The sequence below is a fragment of the Suncus etruscus genome, chromosome 15 (genome assembly GCF_024139225.1).
Source record: "Suncus etruscus isolate mSunEtr1 chromosome 15, mSunEtr1.pri.cur, whole genome shotgun sequence".
Taxonomy (NCBI): domain Eukaryota; kingdom Metazoa; phylum Chordata; class Mammalia; order Eulipotyphla; family Soricidae; genus Suncus; species Suncus etruscus.
This window is the reverse complement of record NC_064862.1, coordinates 78,104,552-78,122,755: the sequence shown is the minus strand read 5'-3', so window position 1 is coordinate 78,122,755 and position 18,204 is coordinate 78,104,552. Positions and strand designations below refer to the sequence as shown.

Below are 18,204 nucleotides of genomic sequence, written 5' to 3'. Positions count from 1 at the left end.
GAAATCTCCAATTGTAATATATCCTATGGGAATCTTGACTAGCTGCCGCTGCTTAAGAAAATGTTATAGAATGTACTAAAAATCAAGGGGGGAAGAAACATCTTTCCACAGATTTCAGAGATCAAAGGCTCATTATTCTTCTCGGATCCTCATCAGGGAGGCTGCTGTGTGCAATGTGGTTCACCGGGGATAGGCTGGGTCCTCGGGGCTCTGGATGACCCACTGTGACATCCCCACTATCGAGTGAACAGGCTGTGTGGGCTGCATGACAGGTGACTTGCAGCCCTTGGGCTACCCGGCTGGCAGAGTTGTCCCTGGTGCCTAGCTCTGCCCAGTTCACCCACCCACACCCACCCCTGGCACAGGCAGACTGGCCACCCTGATTAGGATCCAAGTGGCTTGGATGGAGGTGCTTGCGTCTTTGTGGTTTCTCTCCCCTTGTCTTGTAAGAAGAGATTTGCTAAAGCCTTTGAGGGGCTGTTAGCAGAGCCCAGATGTGGGAAGACCAGGGCTCCCCTGCTCCACTTCCTGTGTCCCATATTCTGTCTTCTGGTGTGTCAAGAGGGGCAGGTGGATTACCCAGCCTCAGATTCCTCATTTCTTGCATGAGGCTCTAGTGACCCTCTGGAAAGGCACCTCCCAGCCAGGCTTTATCTCCCCCAAGATACTCCAGGGAGCCTCCGATGGAAATTGCATCAATGGGGGGTGGGGCACAGCATGAGACTAGGAGGTGCCAACCAGTAGAATAAGAAGGATATGAGGCGTGAGGTGTCCAGAAAAGTGAAAATGCGTGAGGCATTCACACTCTGGAACTTTGTAAGGGGGCTGGAGGATATTGGGTGAAAGCTGATTCCAGGACGCCTGAGAGGAAGGGGGTGGGTGCTGTGCAGGTGGAGAAAGTCAGTGAATTCATCACATACATACATGCATGTACATACACATATTCACATGTGTGTACATATGTATACAACGTGTACTTGCACATACACGGCCGTCTCTGAAGGCATTTGGCCACAGCTGGTCAAAGGTCCCCCTAAACCTGGCTTTTCCACAGCCCTGAGGGATTTCACACTCATCAGCCAGAGGGTCCTTGACCGAGTCCTGCCAGATCTTTATTAATTTCACCTAAAAAGAAGTAACACGCAGCCCTGCTCAAGCCTGTCTGGTGACTGCTGCCCGCACCTAATGCTGTGTCTCCCCACAGAGCCATCACCCTGCAGAACCAACTGGTCATCCTCGCGGCCACCGCCAGTGACGCAGGCGCCTACTATGCACAGGCCGTGAATGAGAGGAATGGGGAGAACAAGACCAGCCCTGCCGTGGCCCTAAGCGTCACCGGTGAGTCCCATGGTAGTGGTGAGAACCATATGGTCTTAATGCAGTTAGTGTGGTGCAGGGTGGAAGGGGTCACAATGTCTTCCATGGTCCAGGTTTCATTCTGAACCATATCTAGTGGCTGCTTTTTGAGAAGCTGTGAGTGCCAAAGGTAATTCCAAGCATTAGATCTTATTGTTTGGGTGATTAAAAAGACTTTGAGCTTTGAGGTGTGGTTTTTGTTTGTTTTCTATTTTTTGTTTTTGGGCCGCTCCTGGCAGGCTCGGGGAACCATATGGGATGCTGGGATTCGAACCACCATCCTTCTGCATACAAGGCAAATGCTCTATCTCTATGCCATCTCTCCAGCCTCCGAGGTGTGGTTGTTTTTTTTTGTTTTGTTTTGTTTTTGGTTTTGTTTTTTGGACCACACCCGTTTGATGCTCAGGTTACTCCTGGCTATGCGCTCAGAAATCGCCCTTGGCTTGGGGGGACCATATGGGACGCCAGGGGATCGAACCACGGTCCGTCCTATGCTAGCGCTTGCAAGGCAGACACCTTACCTCTAGCGCCACCTTCCCGGCCTCCCGAGGTGTGGTTTTATACCCTGTTGCTAATGCTGGTTTTTTGGTTTGTTCGTTAGTTTGTTTATGGGCCTCACCCAGCAATGCTCAGAGCTTGCTCCTGGTGGGGCTTGGGGCCCATGAGATGACATAAGGAATCCATCTCTCCAGGCCCAAAGTGTGTTTGTTGTTTTTAACAACAAAGTTCTTTTGATTTCAAGAGATTTTATTCTTCAGCCTGAAACACGAGACCAGGTGAAACGAAATTGAATCCCCATGGGCTTGAATTCACACTAGAATCCTTGAGAAAGGAGGAGTATGGGTTGTGTGAAAAATTGGCACCGTTTCTTCTCCCTGACTTCGCTAAGAGTGTGACATGTGAAGGGAATTCACTGCCCATTTCCTGTGACTTGATTTAAAGACATTTGAGTCTGGGGAAATGGTTTATGTGGCTGGTCTTTGAGCGGCGTCTGGAAACGTTGTGGCAGAGCTGAGGCTGGCAGGGGAAGTGACCCTAAACAAGACAGGGTTAAGCCTCTGTGGCCTGGGTGTGAACCACAGGAATCACACTGTGGAGATAGCATAGGGGGCAAGTGGCCTCAAGGGTCCAAGTGTCCTGGGACATAGATTTGGCATCTTCAGATGTCAGAGTCCTGCAGGCTGGCTGTCCCCTCTGCTAGCACTGGATGGGTTTCAAGATCCTGGGCTAGGTGTAGCATCCTTGTAGGGGTCACTGGGTGGGTGTTTGTAGCCAGCATTGGGCACATGTTGTGCCATGGCACAGGTTGTACCATGAGCCATGTGCCCAGATATGTCACCCCCTGCCCCATGCCAAAGAGTGGCTGCAGAGAACCGGCCCTTTTTCTGCTCTCCCATGCAATGTTCCTACTGCAGGTGTGCTGCCCCCCCCCACCTCTGTGCAAATTACACACAATCAAAGAAGCCCATGTGCTTTATCTATTGGGCTGATTTCCAAGGGTTCCTTAGGCCATTGTGTTCTCTAGCCCATGATGGTGGTTTTACCTTTTCCTGTGCTTAATTGGCCAAAGCTGACCCTGCCCCCAATTATGATATATAGGACAGTGTAAGGCATGAGGATGCTAGTGGGATTTAACTCAGAAACAAGGAAATGTGTGCACATGTGTGTGGTTGTGTGTCTGAATGCATGTGTAGGTTTGGGGTAAATTGGTATGAATGAATTGTGTAAACATGTGTCTGCATATGTGTGGCCATGTTTATGCGTACACTGTGGATACATGTGCAAACACATGTATGAACATGTGTGTGTTTTGTGAATATGTGTGTATGAACATGTGTGTGGCTGCATGTATAAATATTTTTATGTTCATGTGCTTGTGTGTGTGCATTTGCATGAATGTGTGTATAGGGGAGCTTGTCATTCCATACATGGTGTGGGGGACCTGAGGATTCTAGCTGTCAGTGAGGGGCCAGCATGCATGGGACAGCCCACACCATGAACTCCAAGGGCGGGGCAAGTAGGTTCAATATGGTGAATTTGCCAGTTTCCGCACTAATGCAGCGCCGAGCCGTTAGATAATTGAAAAATGTAAATTTCCTTCAATACTTTCAGTTTCTTCTCCAACCAAGAGGCATATTGGAATCAGCTCATAAATATTATAATTAACTGCCCTGCGTGCCTTTCCCTTGTATACTTTAATCTGTTCGTTGGCACCAGGTAAAATGTGTCGAGGCTGAGATAGAAGGAGCTGGTGAGACAGACAGGCCTATTTCCAATCTGAGGAGAAAACCTGTGTCTGGCCCTCGGTCCGCTTCGCTCATCAGCTGGGCAGACCCCCGGGGGGATGATTGATGGGGAGGCCACAGCCCCATTTCCATTCTCAGGAGAACGTGACGTTGACATGTTAGATTGAGTTAAAAGTGAAATGATATTTTCTCCTCAAAGTTCTGTTCTGGAACCCTCAGAAGTTTATGGGAGGTCGGTCATGGGGTCATACCGTGGAGTTCCATCATGCTTCCTCGGGGCTGCAGGCTCTATCTCTGGGGGAAGATGTGGTTAGGGTCTTCCCGCCAGACCCCCGGTGCCCCAGATTTGGGTAAAATTAGAAACACTGGTGCCCGGGATCATACTGTTATCGATGGGTGAGACCAAAGATGTTAAACTTGCCTTCTGGCACCAAGTCAATGAAAGCACCACATGACAAGGATGTGACAATTTCACATTTCTTTTGTTTGTTTGTTTGGTTTTGGTTTTTTGTTTTTGTTTTTTGGGCCACACCCAGCAGTGCTTAGGAGTTACTCCTGGCTATCTGCTCAGAAATAGCTCCTGGGGGGGCCGGAGAGATAGCATGGAGGTAAGGCTTTTGCCTTTCATGCAGGAGGTCATCGGTTCGAATCCCGGTGTCCCATATGGTCCTCCGTGCCTGCCAGGAGCAATTTCTGAGCCTGGAGCCAGGAATAACCCCTGAGCACTGCCGGGTGTGACCCAAAAACCAAAAAAAAAAAAAAAAAAAAAAAAAGAAATAGCTCCTGGCAGGCACGGGGGACCATATGGGATGCCAGGATTCGAAACAACCACCTTAGGTCCTGGGTCAGCTGCTTGCAACACAAATGCCGCTATGCTATCTCTCCGACCCCAAAGTTTCACATTTCTGAGGCTCTCAAGATCTGGGTCCCTAGCCAAGAGAGGTTCTTCTGGAAGAAGGGTGCTCTGGCAGAGAGGTTCAGGGATCACTGGAGGGTGTGGCTCCTCCTGGTTGGCGAGACCCCAATCCTTCCATAGGGATCCTAAGGGCCATCCTGTGGAATATCTCACAGTGGGGGTGCCACCCAGAAACTAAGAGGAAAAGCAGTATTAGCCAATGGTTCTCCAGGCCATGTCACCCCTAACCCCAAATGGGGCTTTCTCTCCCAGTCCAACCAAGGCTCAAGTACAAGAATAACCAGGGTATTGGAACCGAAGAGAAAGCACAGCAGTAGGGCGTTTGCCTTGCAAGCAGCTGACCCAGGACCAATGGTGGTTTGAATCCTGGCATCCGATATGGTCCCCCCATGCTGGCCAGGAGTGATTTCTGAGCAGAGAGCCAGGAGTAACCACTGAGCGTCACCGGGTGTGGCCCAAACCCCCTCCCTCCCAAAAAAAGAATAAACAGGGTATGAGGCAGACAATTAGGGGTGAGGCCCGACCTGTGGTCAGCATACAGGCTCCCCATCAACTGCTCTCCTTTTTGTGGACCTGGCTAAGAAGGTAAATCCTGCATAGCCCACAGGCCTCCCTACTGTCCACCTCTGCCACACCTGCTCCTACAGCACCATGTGACCAGAGATGGTCCATCCCCACTCATAAGTGATCATGTAACTAGAGGCAGTCCATCTCCATCAGAAATTTCTGAGTGACTACAGGTGTCCCCTTAGCCCACTGACACCCCAAAGAGAGGTCAGCATGACCCTTCTTGCCAACGTTGCCCTTCAAGGATTTTTCCAGAGCCACCTGGCTTAAATGACTTCTATTCCTGCCCCTGGTTCACCAGCAAATTCCCTCTAATTCTATTTAGACAGTTAAACAAGAATTCACATAAATCACGCTGTCTATCTTTTCAAGGTTCTAGTGCAGGGGTCTCAAACTCGCAGCCCACGGGCCGTTTGCGGCCCGCCGTACATTTTGTAGCCCATGGCCAGCCTTCAAATATGGCAGTATTCGCAATTATTTGCTTACCGAATAATCAAAATAAAATCGCATTAGTAAGAAAAAAATTGCATTAAACATTCGCATACCCTGAGCAGTTCCATTCAGAGTATGCAAATGTTTAATGCAATTTTTTGTGATTTTTTCTTACTAATGCAATTTTTTAATTATCTTTATTTAAACACCATGATTACAAATATAATTGTAGTTGTATGATTACAGTCATGTAAAGAACACCCCCCTTCACCAGTGCAGGATTCCCACTACCAATTTCCCAGATCTACCTACTCCCCACCCCACCCACACCTGTACTTGAGACAGGCTTTCTTTTTCCCTCATTCATTCACATTGTTATGATAGTTTTCAGTGTAGTTATTTCTCTAACTGCACTTATCACTCTATGTGGTGAGCTTCATGTCATTAGCTGCACCTACATGGGAGGATGGGAGGAAGTAAGGGTTGGGACTGAGGCAGTAAAATATTAGAAATTAGCTTTTTAGGGCAGTATCAAGGTCCCAATACAAGATGGATATTATGGATATATAAAATATATGCACACAATACTATCAATATGAAAACAAAGAAAAAATTTCCACTGACTGTCCCAACATAAACCAGTGCTAGAACAGCCTGTGCCCTCCTCCCAGAGCGCATTCCCGTTAGTGTAGGGAGAGATGGGGGAAAGCCTGTTGACCCCTATAGAGTCCACCTAGAATGGTGCCCAGGGAAAGACTGAAGTCTAGAGGAGAAAAACCCTATACCTGGCATGAGCTGGTCTCCAGAATCAAGGAGGAAACTGGAAACCAAATGTCTGCCCGCCCTCCTCCCCATGCACCTCCACCCTAGAGTACAGAGGGAGAGGGGGAAGCCTGAGGACCACTAAGAGTCCACCTGAACCCACTTCTGGCCATCTGAGCTGGCACCCAGGGAAGGCCTGGAGTCAGGGGAAAAAGACAAGGATGGCTGGGGGCCTGTCAAGCCTCCCAGCACTCCCCAGGCTAGGGGGAAAGGCTCTGGTATGGGGCCTCTAATGCAATTTTTATTGCGAATATTCAGTAAGCGAATAATTGCGAATACTTTGTGCCTAGCGCAGAGTCATTTCTGCTGTTCCTCCCACTGTCCCTTGTATTATCAGAGGCCTAAGGGAGAGAAGTTTATTACAGAACTAGATTTTGCAGTGAAGAGAAAGATTGATGACGAGCACAGACAATTTCAGAAAAAGTGGGAGATGTAGTATTTCTTTGTTGAGCACAGGGGCATCCCCACATGTCTTAGTTGCTCAGAGAAAGTTGCAGTGCACAAGGAATACAAGTTGAAACACCATTATTCAACTAAACATGCTGAGGAATGTGCAAAATATCAAGGAAATGAGAGAGTCAAGCAGGTTGCCAGTCTTAAAGCATGTCTAATGAGGCAACAAGATTTCTTCAAGAAAGCAACCAAAGAGAATGTTGCATCAGTTGAAGCTAGTTACATGGTTAGTGAGATGATTGCTAAGGCAGGGAAACCATTCACAGAAGGAGAGTTTGTTAAAAAATGCATGTTACAGGCTGCAAGTATTACTTGTTGGGAAAAGAAAGGTCAGTTTAGCAAAATCAGCCTTTCTGCCAACACTGTGGCAGAGTGCATTTCTGACATGTCAAGTGACATTTATCATCAACTGTGTGAGAAAGCCAAGTGTTCTGATGCATACTCAGTTGCTCTTGACTAGGGCACAGATATAACAGACTCTGCGCAGCTCACAATTTTTTTTTTTTTTTTTTTGGTTTTTTTTTGGGCCACACCCGTTTGACGCTCAGGGGTTACTCCTGGCTATGTGCTTAGAAATCGCTCCTGGCTTGGGGGGACCATATGGGACGCCGGGGGATCGAACCGCGGTCCTTCCTTGGCTAGCGCTTGCAAGGCAGACACCTTACCTCCAGCGCCACCTACCCGGCCCCGCAGCTCACAATTTATGACCGTGGTGTTGATTTCAATTTTGAATTGACAGAGGAGCTGCTCACAATAATTCCAATGCATGGCCAGACCACCGCTAATGAGATATTTCAGCATCTGTGTGATGCCATTGAGAATGCAGGTTTGCCATGGAAGAGGTTTGTTGGAATAATAACCGATGGAGCACCATCGAGGACAGGGAGGAAAAATAGACTGGTGGCACTTGTTCAAAAAAACTTGAAGATGAGGGTGTAGAGAAGGCCATTGCTCTTCACTGCATTATCCATCAGCAGGCCCTTTGCAGTAAATGCCTGCCATGTGACAATGTGATATCAGTTGTTGTGAAATGCATCAACCAAATCAGATCCAGGGGCTTAAAGCACAGGAGGTTCCCTGCTTTTTTAGAGGAAGTGGAGTCAGAATATGGAGATGTGCTCTATTTCACCGAGGTATGTTGGCTCAGCAGGGGAAATGTCCTGAAAAGATTTTTTGAGTTAAGAGAAGAAGTGAAAGCCTTCATGGAGAAGGATGGGAATGCTGTTTCTGAGTTGAGTGATCACAAATGGCTCATGGACTTAGCTTTTCTTGTTGACATCACATATAAGCTGAATGTACTAAACAAGATGTTACAAGGCCCAGGGCACCTTATCAGTGCTGCCTATGAGAATGTGAGAGCATTCTCCACAAAACTTGTGTTATAGAAATCCCAGCTCTCTCAGACAAACCTTTGCCATTTCCCAGCATGCAAGGAACTTGTGGATGCAGGCATACCATTCAGTGGTGAGCAATATGTTGATGCTATTTTTAAGCTAGAGAAGGAATTTGATCACAGATTTGCAGACTTCAAAAAGCACAGAGCCACTTTCCAAATTTTTGTGGACCCCTTTTCCTTTGATGTGCAAGATGCCCCTCCTGTGCTTCAAATGGAGCTCATTGACCTGCAATACAACTCTGATCTCAAAGCCAAGTTCAGGGAGATTAGTGGAAAAGCAGACATGCAAAAAAAAAAAAAAAAAGCAGACATGCATGGGCAGTTTTTGAGAGACTTGCCCCCCAGCTTTCCTGAGCTTTCCCGGATGTTCAAGCACACCATGTGCCTTTTTGGGAGCATATATTTGTGTGAAAAATTATTTTCCACATTGGACTTCAATAAGTCAAAGTACAGATCTAGACTTTATGATTATCATCTTCAAGCCATACTGAGGATCTCAACTGCTTCCTCTCTTAAAGTCAAATGTGGTTCAGATTTGTGAGAAGAAGCGCTGTCAAGTCTCTAGCAGTAAGGAATAGGCAAAAGATGCCATGTTCAGAAGAACTGTTTATGATCTTCACTCAATGTTCTATTCATGTTCAGAAGAAATAATTAAAACTGTTAATAATGACATTTGAGGACTTTTTTTGTGAAATCCCTTATGCGGGCCTGCCTCACCCCGACTTTGCCTCCTGCGGCCCCCAGGTAAATTGAGTTTGAGACCCCTGTTCTAGTGGTTTCTAAGATATAATTATGAAATTGTGTCCTCCATTTCTTTGCTCTTGCTCTGGAGGGCAAGTAATGTTTGTCACAGACTTGATTCGAGGGAACAGTCCTTCATAGGCTAGTCTAAGAGATTCCTCAAACACTTCCAACTACTAAATATCATGAACTCAAGTCATTCTCCACTGGGGGAGTAGAATAAAACTCCAAATTCATGGTGGACCCCCAAAAGAGGCTGTTTTAAAGTTTGAAGCCTATTTTAACTTTTGGGGGGGCATACCGATGACACCAGGTTACTCCTGGTTATGTGCTCAGAAATTGCTCCTGACTTGGGGGACCATATGGGATGCCGGGGATCTAACCACAGTCCATCCTAGGTCAGCTGTGTGCAAGGCAAATGCCCTACTGCTGTGCCACCACTCTGGCCCATTGCACTGGTATTTTTTGAGGGGGGTCACACCCAGTGATGCTCAAGGTTCTCCTGGCTCTGTGCTCAGAAATTGTCCCTGGCTTAGAGAACTATTTGAGACACTGGGGGATAGAACCATGGTCCATCCTAGGTTAGTGCGTACAAGACAAATGCCCTACCGCCTGCACTACTGCTCCAGCTGTTATTTTTTTTAAACAGGCACTATGAGTGTATGAGTCCTTAAAACCATCCATCAAATATTCAGATTCTTCTGGATGTGTTTAAGAGAGAGTTGCTTTCAGAACCAGCACATTAAAATACTCAAATACACAGTCCCCTCTTCCTTGCAGCCCTTCCACATTCTATCAAATAATCTCAGGTGCGTCGCTGTTGGAATTTATGAGCACAAACATTTGAGCACTTATTCACCCACACTCTCACTCACTCAGGGCCACTTGACCCCCAGCTAGCCCAGCACCCACTCACCCCTCCTTTCTGACTGGTGGGACCTGGTAAGGAACAAGCATGGGGCATGGAAAAATCAAATTTTCCTGCAGACACTTTCATAAAACCTAACTCGCATCTGCCGCATGTCTTGTCTGAGAGACCCTAAGCAAAGTGATGCTTATTGGCGGAGATGAAGCCGCAGAACTAGTTATGGCTTATAACTGCCATTTCCCAGAGAAATCGCTATTCCCTGGGGGCAGAAGAAAATAAAACAGTGACTGTGGCCCATCTTCAATGCTCACTCACCTTTCCTGCTCACCTCAGCCCTGTGTTGAGCGAGCCCATGGCTCGCCTCTCCTTCCCTTCTGGAGGTTTCCAAACTCCAGGTTATTCATCTCGCAGAATTGTTTTTGCTTTTCATCACCACAGCTCAGGTTATTGGTCTGGTTTCGTCCTTCGTGCACGCTGGCCGACAGCTGTCACCTTTGTCACCTTTGCTTGTCGGTGCTGTCTTTACCTGGAAGCTGTAATGTTTTATTGCCGATCACTGTCAGGGGCGATTACAGCTGTAATTAAAACTCGCGATCTTCACAATGTGGTGGAGAATATTGAATTGAGCCCAGCATCTGGTGAAAGTAAAAAGCCACTTAGCTCCCCGGGGAGCCCAGCACCAAAAACTCTGCTTATCCTTGATTTGCGCCATGCACCCCAAATGCTGAAGGGAGGAACTAACTTATTTCTGAGACAACAGGAACCCAGATTGGCAGGAGAGCATCTGCCTTGCACAAGTTGGGATTCAGTCCCCAGCATGGATTCAGTCCCCAGCATCGCATATGGTCCTGTTCCTGAGAGGACTTTGAGCTCCAGCCTAAATGGGCCCAGTGCCAGCAGGGTAGGTTGGCAGGACCAAAGTGTCAGCCTCCAGCCTCTCAGGCTCTCAGCTCAGACAACATGTGTGTCTGGGTCCAGAAGCCGGGAGAGAGCTGGTACCACTTGTCACCACTGTGGCCTCGTCCTTTCATTCTGTGATGCTGCCTGCTTTGCCCCCACTTCAGGGATCCCCTTTGGTCTCGGGGTCCTTGGCTAGTGGCTCAGTGACTTTGGGTCTGGAGGAGAAGTTTTTCCCCATCAGACGTGGCACTTCTGTCTCATCTTTGCTGGAATAAACCAGCCTGAGTCCTGCTGCTTTCTGGCCCTCACAGTTTCTTCTCCTGAACCCCAGAGATCTCCTGTCTATTCACCACTCTCACCTGTTCCTGAGCATTTCACTCACACCCTCTCAACTTTTTTCAGAGTTTTTCAGCCATCCCAGTACAACCCTCATCCTTTAGCCCTCGTAGACCATGGTGCACTGAGACAGGGTTCGTCCTGCAGCCACAACTGAGCTCTGAATGAGACAGAAACAGAGAATTTCTGCCCAAAGAGCTCCTAAGGGTGGAGAAGGGCTGTGGGCTTTGTCTGGACAGAGGGACAGGATATGGTGAGACATTTCCCTGCTTGGCTCAGAGACACAGCCATCTCCTCCTCCAGCCAGGGCCTCCTCCTAGAGTCAGGTAAGTCAGGTGGTATTAAGAGGAGCAAGGATGGAAGAGAAAGATAGCACATCAGGGATGGCATTTTCCTTGCATGCAACTGACCCGGGTTCGATCCCCAGCATCCCAAAAAGTCTCCTGCCTGAGTTCATCAGGCATGATTCCTAAACACAGAATTAGGACTAACCCATGAGCACTTCTGAGTGTGATCCAAAAATTTCAGAGAGACAGAGACAGAGACAGAGAGGAGAGAGAGAGAGAGAGAGAGAGAGAGAAGGAGAGAGAGAGGGGGGAGGGAGGGAGAGAGGAGAGAAAAGGAAAGAGAGAGAGAGAGAGAGAGAGAGAGAGAGAGAGAGAGAAGCAAGGTCATCTGTGGGAGAAGATCCACACAGGCACAGAGAAGGCAGGAACATTCCAGAAAGCAGTTATGTTAAGCATGGGGCCTCCATCATGAGGCCCAGACCAATCCCTCCCTCCTCTGAACCAATTCCTTTGTGGTCCGTGATGTGACGGCTGGCCGGACCCTTCTCAGCAAGGCCACCTGTCAGACGGGCCTTAGAACCCAGCGCCTGATGGATGGACTGTTAATAGAAGCTCTTCATCTCTGGCCACGCCATCTGTGATTTATAAAATCCATTTCCTCGCGCCATATCTACACTGTGTGACTCATGCACAGGAGCAGAAATACTTGCTTGTGCTCGACCTACTGCTCGATCTGCTACAACTCCCCATGATAGCCAGTGTCTGTGAACAGCAGAGCCCTGGAGCTTCTGCCCTTTTCCAAGGTGCATGTTGAGGTGTGGGGGGGGTGTCCGGCTGCCATTTTCCTGCTGACCCCAAGAGGCTGTCACCAGTAACCTGGTGAGAAACCCACCAACGCGGGTTTCACAGGGTCTCCCTCTGAACTCCAGACTAGCTGTGAGGACTGGAACAACTGCCCTCAGCTCAGCTCAGGGCTCCCTACCCTGGGGGTACCCCTTCTGGATAGGAGATCTCACACCAGCTGGCCAGCAGCACTGCCAGAGCAGGGATTCAGGGAGCACAGAGCAGCATTCTGGGGAGTACAGAGTAGGGTTCTGGGGAAGACGAAGAAGGGTTCTGGTGAGTATGAAGCTGGGTTCCAGGGAACACAGAGCAAGGTTCTGGGGAGCAGGCAGCAGCCTCCCCAGCTGGCACAGAACCCAGGGAGCTGCTTGCCCTACTGAGGATGAAGGGCCCAAATGGAGCCGTCAGCTCGTCCATCATGGCGGGTTGGGCCATGCAACTGTCCACATGACTCCGCGAAGTGCTTAGAACCGTGGCAGGGGGCTGAGTGACATTGCCCGACCCAAATGTCTTCCATTCCCATCCATTTCTGTATGAAAATGAGCCTTCTCGGGGCCTGCATTTATAAACATGAAAGAGAGAAGTAAAATAGATGCTGAACGCCATTTCATTCTAGATAGAAGAAGTACCCGTTCAGGAGAGCAGGAGCTAATTAAAGAGGGGCTAGGCCCATTCATCTCATTAAGAAATGCCTTTCCAATGAAAGTTGGCTTTTTCTATTCAACATTTGTCAAAAACCCGTAATGATATGTATGGGCTTTATTGTTCCTACTAATAATCACAATGAATAACCAACCCAGATGTTTTTAACATCTAAAGTTTCAGGATCACAGGAATTTGAAGAAAAAAATTCATGAATAATAATATCTCCCCTTTTTTTGTATGGACAAGTGTGGTACCGGGTGATAAAGACTTTCAAGCCTCATATATATTATAGGAAATAAAACTCTGTGCTCAGACTGAAGGGGGAGGATGGCGGGCAGCTAATCAAAGTGGCGGCTATGTCCTTGGTTTTCAGAATGGTCTGAGGGAGATGGGTGTTAGAGGGAGGCGCCCCCTCCCCCGAACAGTGCATTTACAGGGTTACATCTCTGCCTAGTCCTCACAACCTGAGATGGTTTTGGTAAAACACCCAAGAGCAGATGTGGGCTTTTGAGTTTAAACTTGGACAGACCATAGAGAGGTAGGCAGGTCTGATGGCCAAGCTCAGTTTTAGGAATGGGAAAACCCCTTTGCAAAGGGCCCCTGTAGAAGAGACATGAAGGAGCAGATGTGATGACGGACACCCCAAAAGGAAGTGGATTCTCGGGAAGAAGGTCAGGCTGAACCTGAGCCTTGGGTGCCCTTAACTGTCTCTGTAATGGCCCTTGACCTTGTAACAGTCCCAGGTGGGGTCGCTTAGAGCCCAGGAGCAGATGATGACAAGGCTGGTCCCCCAACACCATCATGGGAGACTCTCCCGCATCTCCTGTCTCAGCACCCACTGTTGGGGTCAGGTGCTCAATGCAGGGAGAGGAGCTGGATCCCCAGCAGTGCTTCTTGGCACCCTGGATCTCATGGCCAGACAGAAGCTGCCCCGATCATGGCACGAACACTGCTTTTCAAAATGTGCTAGGGGTTTCACGGGTGAAGCAGAGACAGTAGTGTGGGACCCATTCAGGGGAGGATCCTGGAGTGGCCCTAGGTTCAGGCTCCAAATGGGGAGAGCAACCCCTGGGCAGGGTCGAGCAATGAAGGTTTGGGGGGTCACCACTGGGCTCCAGCTAAGGGCCTCAATGAGCAGCAGCCCCATGCAGAGGCCAGGGGCCATTCCCTCTGCTGGGACATCCCTGTGAACCCCCATTCCTTTCACATCCCAGGAATGAGTTCTTCCTTTATCCATGTCCTGTGTCCCACACCTCTGAACCGCCAACAGTCCCGCGTGTCACGCCATGATGCATGGCCTAAGGAACCCCTGGCCAGACTGGAGCCCTTCCAGCTACTTGAATCCTGGTCTCCACTGCAGGGGTCCACAGGATGCCTCTCTACCATGTGCATGCCACTGAGTCGATGTCCAGCTGTGCCTTCTGCTTGGGTGGTTTTGGGGTGTGTCTGTTACCTTCATCTCCAGCCTTGTTTATCTTATAAGAGTTGTTAGGGGCCAGAGCCTAGCACAGTGGGGCAGTCATTTGCCTTGCACGTGGCTGACCCAGGTTTGATTCCTGGCATCCTACAGAGTCCCCCGAGCCCACAAGGAATGATTTCTGAGCACAGAGTCAGGAATAAGCCCTGAGTGCCACTGGATTTGGCCCTGAAACCAAAAAGGAAAAAGGAAAAAATATTGTTAAAAATCCCATCACCCCCATTGACGCTCTTCTTTCTTCTCCACGCAGACAGACAAGCAGCTTTTGGTTGGTGATATTCCTTCATTAGTTTTAATTCTCTTTTCAGCACATCTGATTTTTTTTCTTTTTAATTCGTGATGCTTTTGATGAAAATTAATTAGTTTCTTTTAGAAGCTAGACGGTATTATCACAGGCATTCAGGCTTTGTTCTACAGAAGGGCTGGTCTGAGTCTAAAGCTGGTCTCAGGATTCTGGGTGCAAGTCTGTTTCATGGGGAACTTGCCTACAAATGATATGAAGGTGGGGTTCTTTGGTTTGGGGATAGCAGGGACTCTGGGGATCAGTTTCCCTCTCTATAAATTAAGGAGTTTGAACTAGATGAACTTTGGTCTTAAAAGCCCAACACTCAAAATAAATTTCCAGGGGGCAAAGATAATTGATGCACCCACAGAAGAAGGCCAGGCACTTGCATGTGGCCAACTGAGGTTTGATCCCCAACATGCCAAATGATACTCCAGTCCTCCCAGGAATGATCCTTGAGTGCTGCTGGTGTGCCTCCCCCGCAAAAAAATTAAGGAATAAGCATTTATAGAATAGGCATATGAAATATTTCCCTGAAAACTAGTTCTGCAAATTGGACGTTTTCTGCACTCAGTAGAAAACCCATCAGAATTAAACCAGCAAAGATCTGGGATGAGAACCTCTGGAGGGGGAGGGAAATAAAATAGGAAGGGGGGTCCTCTATAGCTCCCCCAGCCTCTCCCCAGATACCCAGCTACTTGCTACAATTTCCATTTGTGGCAGAGAACTGTGAAACCAGATTCACCTTGCCCAAAAGTAAAACCTCCTTGCCTGTCATTCTAACAGGGAGGAATTTAAAGAGATGTGTGTTGTTTTTGTTTTAATTCCTTTATTTTTTGTTTTTTGGTCTTTGGGTCACTCCCACCAGTGCTCAGGGGTTACTCCTGGCTCTTCACCCAGGGATCATTCCTGGAAGTGTTCAGGGAACCCTATGGGGTGCCAGATATCAAACCCAGGTCAGTTGTGTGCAAGGCAAATATCCTCTCCATTGGCCACCTTCACTTTAAAAACTGCCTTTACTGAATACACTCTCCTACCAAGGAGCTCACTAGCTAGCTGTTTGCCAGTAGCTGTTCAGTCCCCAATCAGACCCGTGCACCCCACTTCTTGTTGACGTGATTAAACAAGAGCCTGTGGCTGTGTAAAACGTGGAATTCTACATCAGAATCCACTAAGTGTGGGGCCTGGTGAGTCGGCAAATTAAAGACCCACATCCACACACCGCAGAAGGCCCTTTACACCCCAGAAGGGCCTTCACACCCCGAGCCCGTATCTTGGAAGAACAAGCACTGAGCAAGATCCAGAGATTGAACTGTTGGGACCCATGGATGGACCAGAGAGGCCATGGGGATGAATGGCAGGGCCACCTCCATGATGGCGCAGGGACGGTCAGACAGGCAGTCTGGAAGGTTCCATGGGCCAGAACAGCTGCAAAAACACTCCCACAGACAACCAGTCAGACCCAGGCCCCCTGAACAGCTCCTATCAGCGTCTCAGATGATCTCTCTGTTTCTGTAAAACAAATGCAGCCACATCCATGACAGGGGTTGTGGATCTTTAGCTTGGAGCAGTTTAGTTGGTGCCTGAGCCCCATATGATGAAAAGTAACCAAATGACTATAGAAAAAAATTCCTGGGTGTGATCAGGATGCAACCATCAGTATAGAGGCTGGAACTGTGTTTCCTGGAATAGGTCAGGAGAAATGATACTTAACTTCAGCTGCCCCCTCCCCACATCGACTCTGTACAGCAAGTTTACAGACAGACCCTCAGTTTCCTGAAGGAGAGGGTGGGTTTGAGATTCTGGGTCCTACACTCACGTTTCTGGTTAGAGTGAGTCACTGCAGATGTGATGGGGGATGCTGTCTTCCCCTCCGTTCCTACCCTCACCCCTCCACTTGGTGCCTTCGAGAGGGAAGTGACTGATGCCCGTTCTTTGGGGCCTGTCCCCGCCAATCTCAGCCCTCAGCCCTGTGCAGGGTGGCCTCATGCCCAGCCACCCACCCCTTCCCTCTCCTGCTGGCATTTTGTAAAAGGACCCCAGAAAGGGGGGTATTGGCAGGGTCGACCCCTCAACAGTGCCCCAACTCTCAACAGTGCCCTGTCCTATTTCTGACTTTCCACCTTCCAGACTATCACATGAGGTTCCATGAGCTTGTACCCGGCACCCCAAGTGAGTCTGGTCATGACAGTTGTGGGGTCCACTCAAGGCTGGTTCTGACACTTGTGGTCTGAGGGGGCCAGTGAAGGTCATCAGGTTCAGGTCACTGCAGGCCTGTTTGCTGTGGCCCACCTGTGCAGCCTACAGGGCCATCAGCAGCATCTGTCCCAGCTTCTAGGTGTGTGCAGCAGAAGGGCTGAACAAAGCTTTAGTCATGGTGGCCCCATCTGGCACCCAGAGCGGTGCTGGGGCTCCCAAACACACCCTCATCATGGGGTTGGTCATGGCAATGGCCAGAAGGACGAGGAGAGCCTTCACCAAGAGATGTGATAAGTATCAAACATGGGGGTCCCTTCCATGGGGCCCCCTGTACCCCCGTGTACCCCTTGTGGGGTACTGAGCACCCCAACCTTCCTCTCTGCTCCTCTTGCCTAACCAAACGGGGACTCAGGATACCTCCCAGGTGTTCACTGTCCCATAGGTACCATATCTGACATACAGCAAAGTGATATTTGAATTATAACTTTATTATGAGTGTTTAAAGAGATGTTTTTACCACCTATCCCAGTTAGGTTTTATATATGGGTGGTTATGACTAGAAAATACAAAAAATTGCCTTAGCCATACAGAATTTTGATCAAATGGGATGAACCCACTTTCCAAAAAAAAAAAAAAAAAAGTCACATGTACATTATTAGCAATTCACAATTTTACAATGCAGGGTAGAGTTTTTACTTGTTAGAGTGAAAATTACAATTTTATTAAAATGCATTGAAAGCTCGTTAAAAGCAGACAAAAGATGCTATCTCCCCTACTGATCAGCTCTTAGGAGACGTGTCTCTCTTGAAGCCATGATATAGTCTTTTTTAAATTAAATTATTTGGTGATATTAACATTTTAATGAAGGAATCATCCACCCTCATATTTCTTAAGAAACTGATATTTCTTTTCTGCTTCGTACTAATCACATTACACGGATTTAACATGTTTAAAGTCTCAGCTGAAATTCATTGAGACTCTAGATTCCCGAAAAGGCAGAGACCCAGGTCCCCTGTGATCTTGCCAAGGCAGATACCATTGGTCAATCAGCTTTACTAACTAAGGGTCCTGCCCGGAAAGACTGGGCCATGAGCAGGACACTGTCTGCATTACTCTGGGAAGGAGTAGACTGGGCCAGATGGGTAGATACTCTGGAAGCATCAGTCCTGCTTTCTTGGGTGACTCTCAGGAGCCTCAATGGGTCCAGTCCTGGGCTCACCTCAATTCTGCTCCTTCCAGTCTGGGGGTGATGGAAAAGCACTGAGCACCCCATTGTCCAGCAGCCTCATCTGGGACCATCCCCATCTCCCAGTTCATGAACTGAATCAGAGATGGTGGTGCCTGAGCACCTGCAGACACTCTGTACAGGTTGATAAGCCACTCGTCTCAGGGCCTCCCCTACCTCCCCAAGATCGATCACCACTCTGTGTTGTTAAC

General features: G+C 48.5%; 1 protein-coding gene across 1 annotated transcript in view; it reads left to right on the top strand.

Moving 5' to 3' along the window:
- The window catches only part of SDK1 (sidekick cell adhesion molecule 1), a 456,939-nt gene that overhangs the window by 359,450 nt on the left and 79,285 nt on the right, over positions 1-18,204 (top strand). The window contains exon 6 of the mRNA XM_049788197.1: positions 1,205-1,338. Coding sequence (XP_049644154.1) covers positions 1,205-1,338 — 134 coding nt within the window. The remainder of the gene's footprint in view (positions 1-1,204; positions 1,339-18,204) is intronic.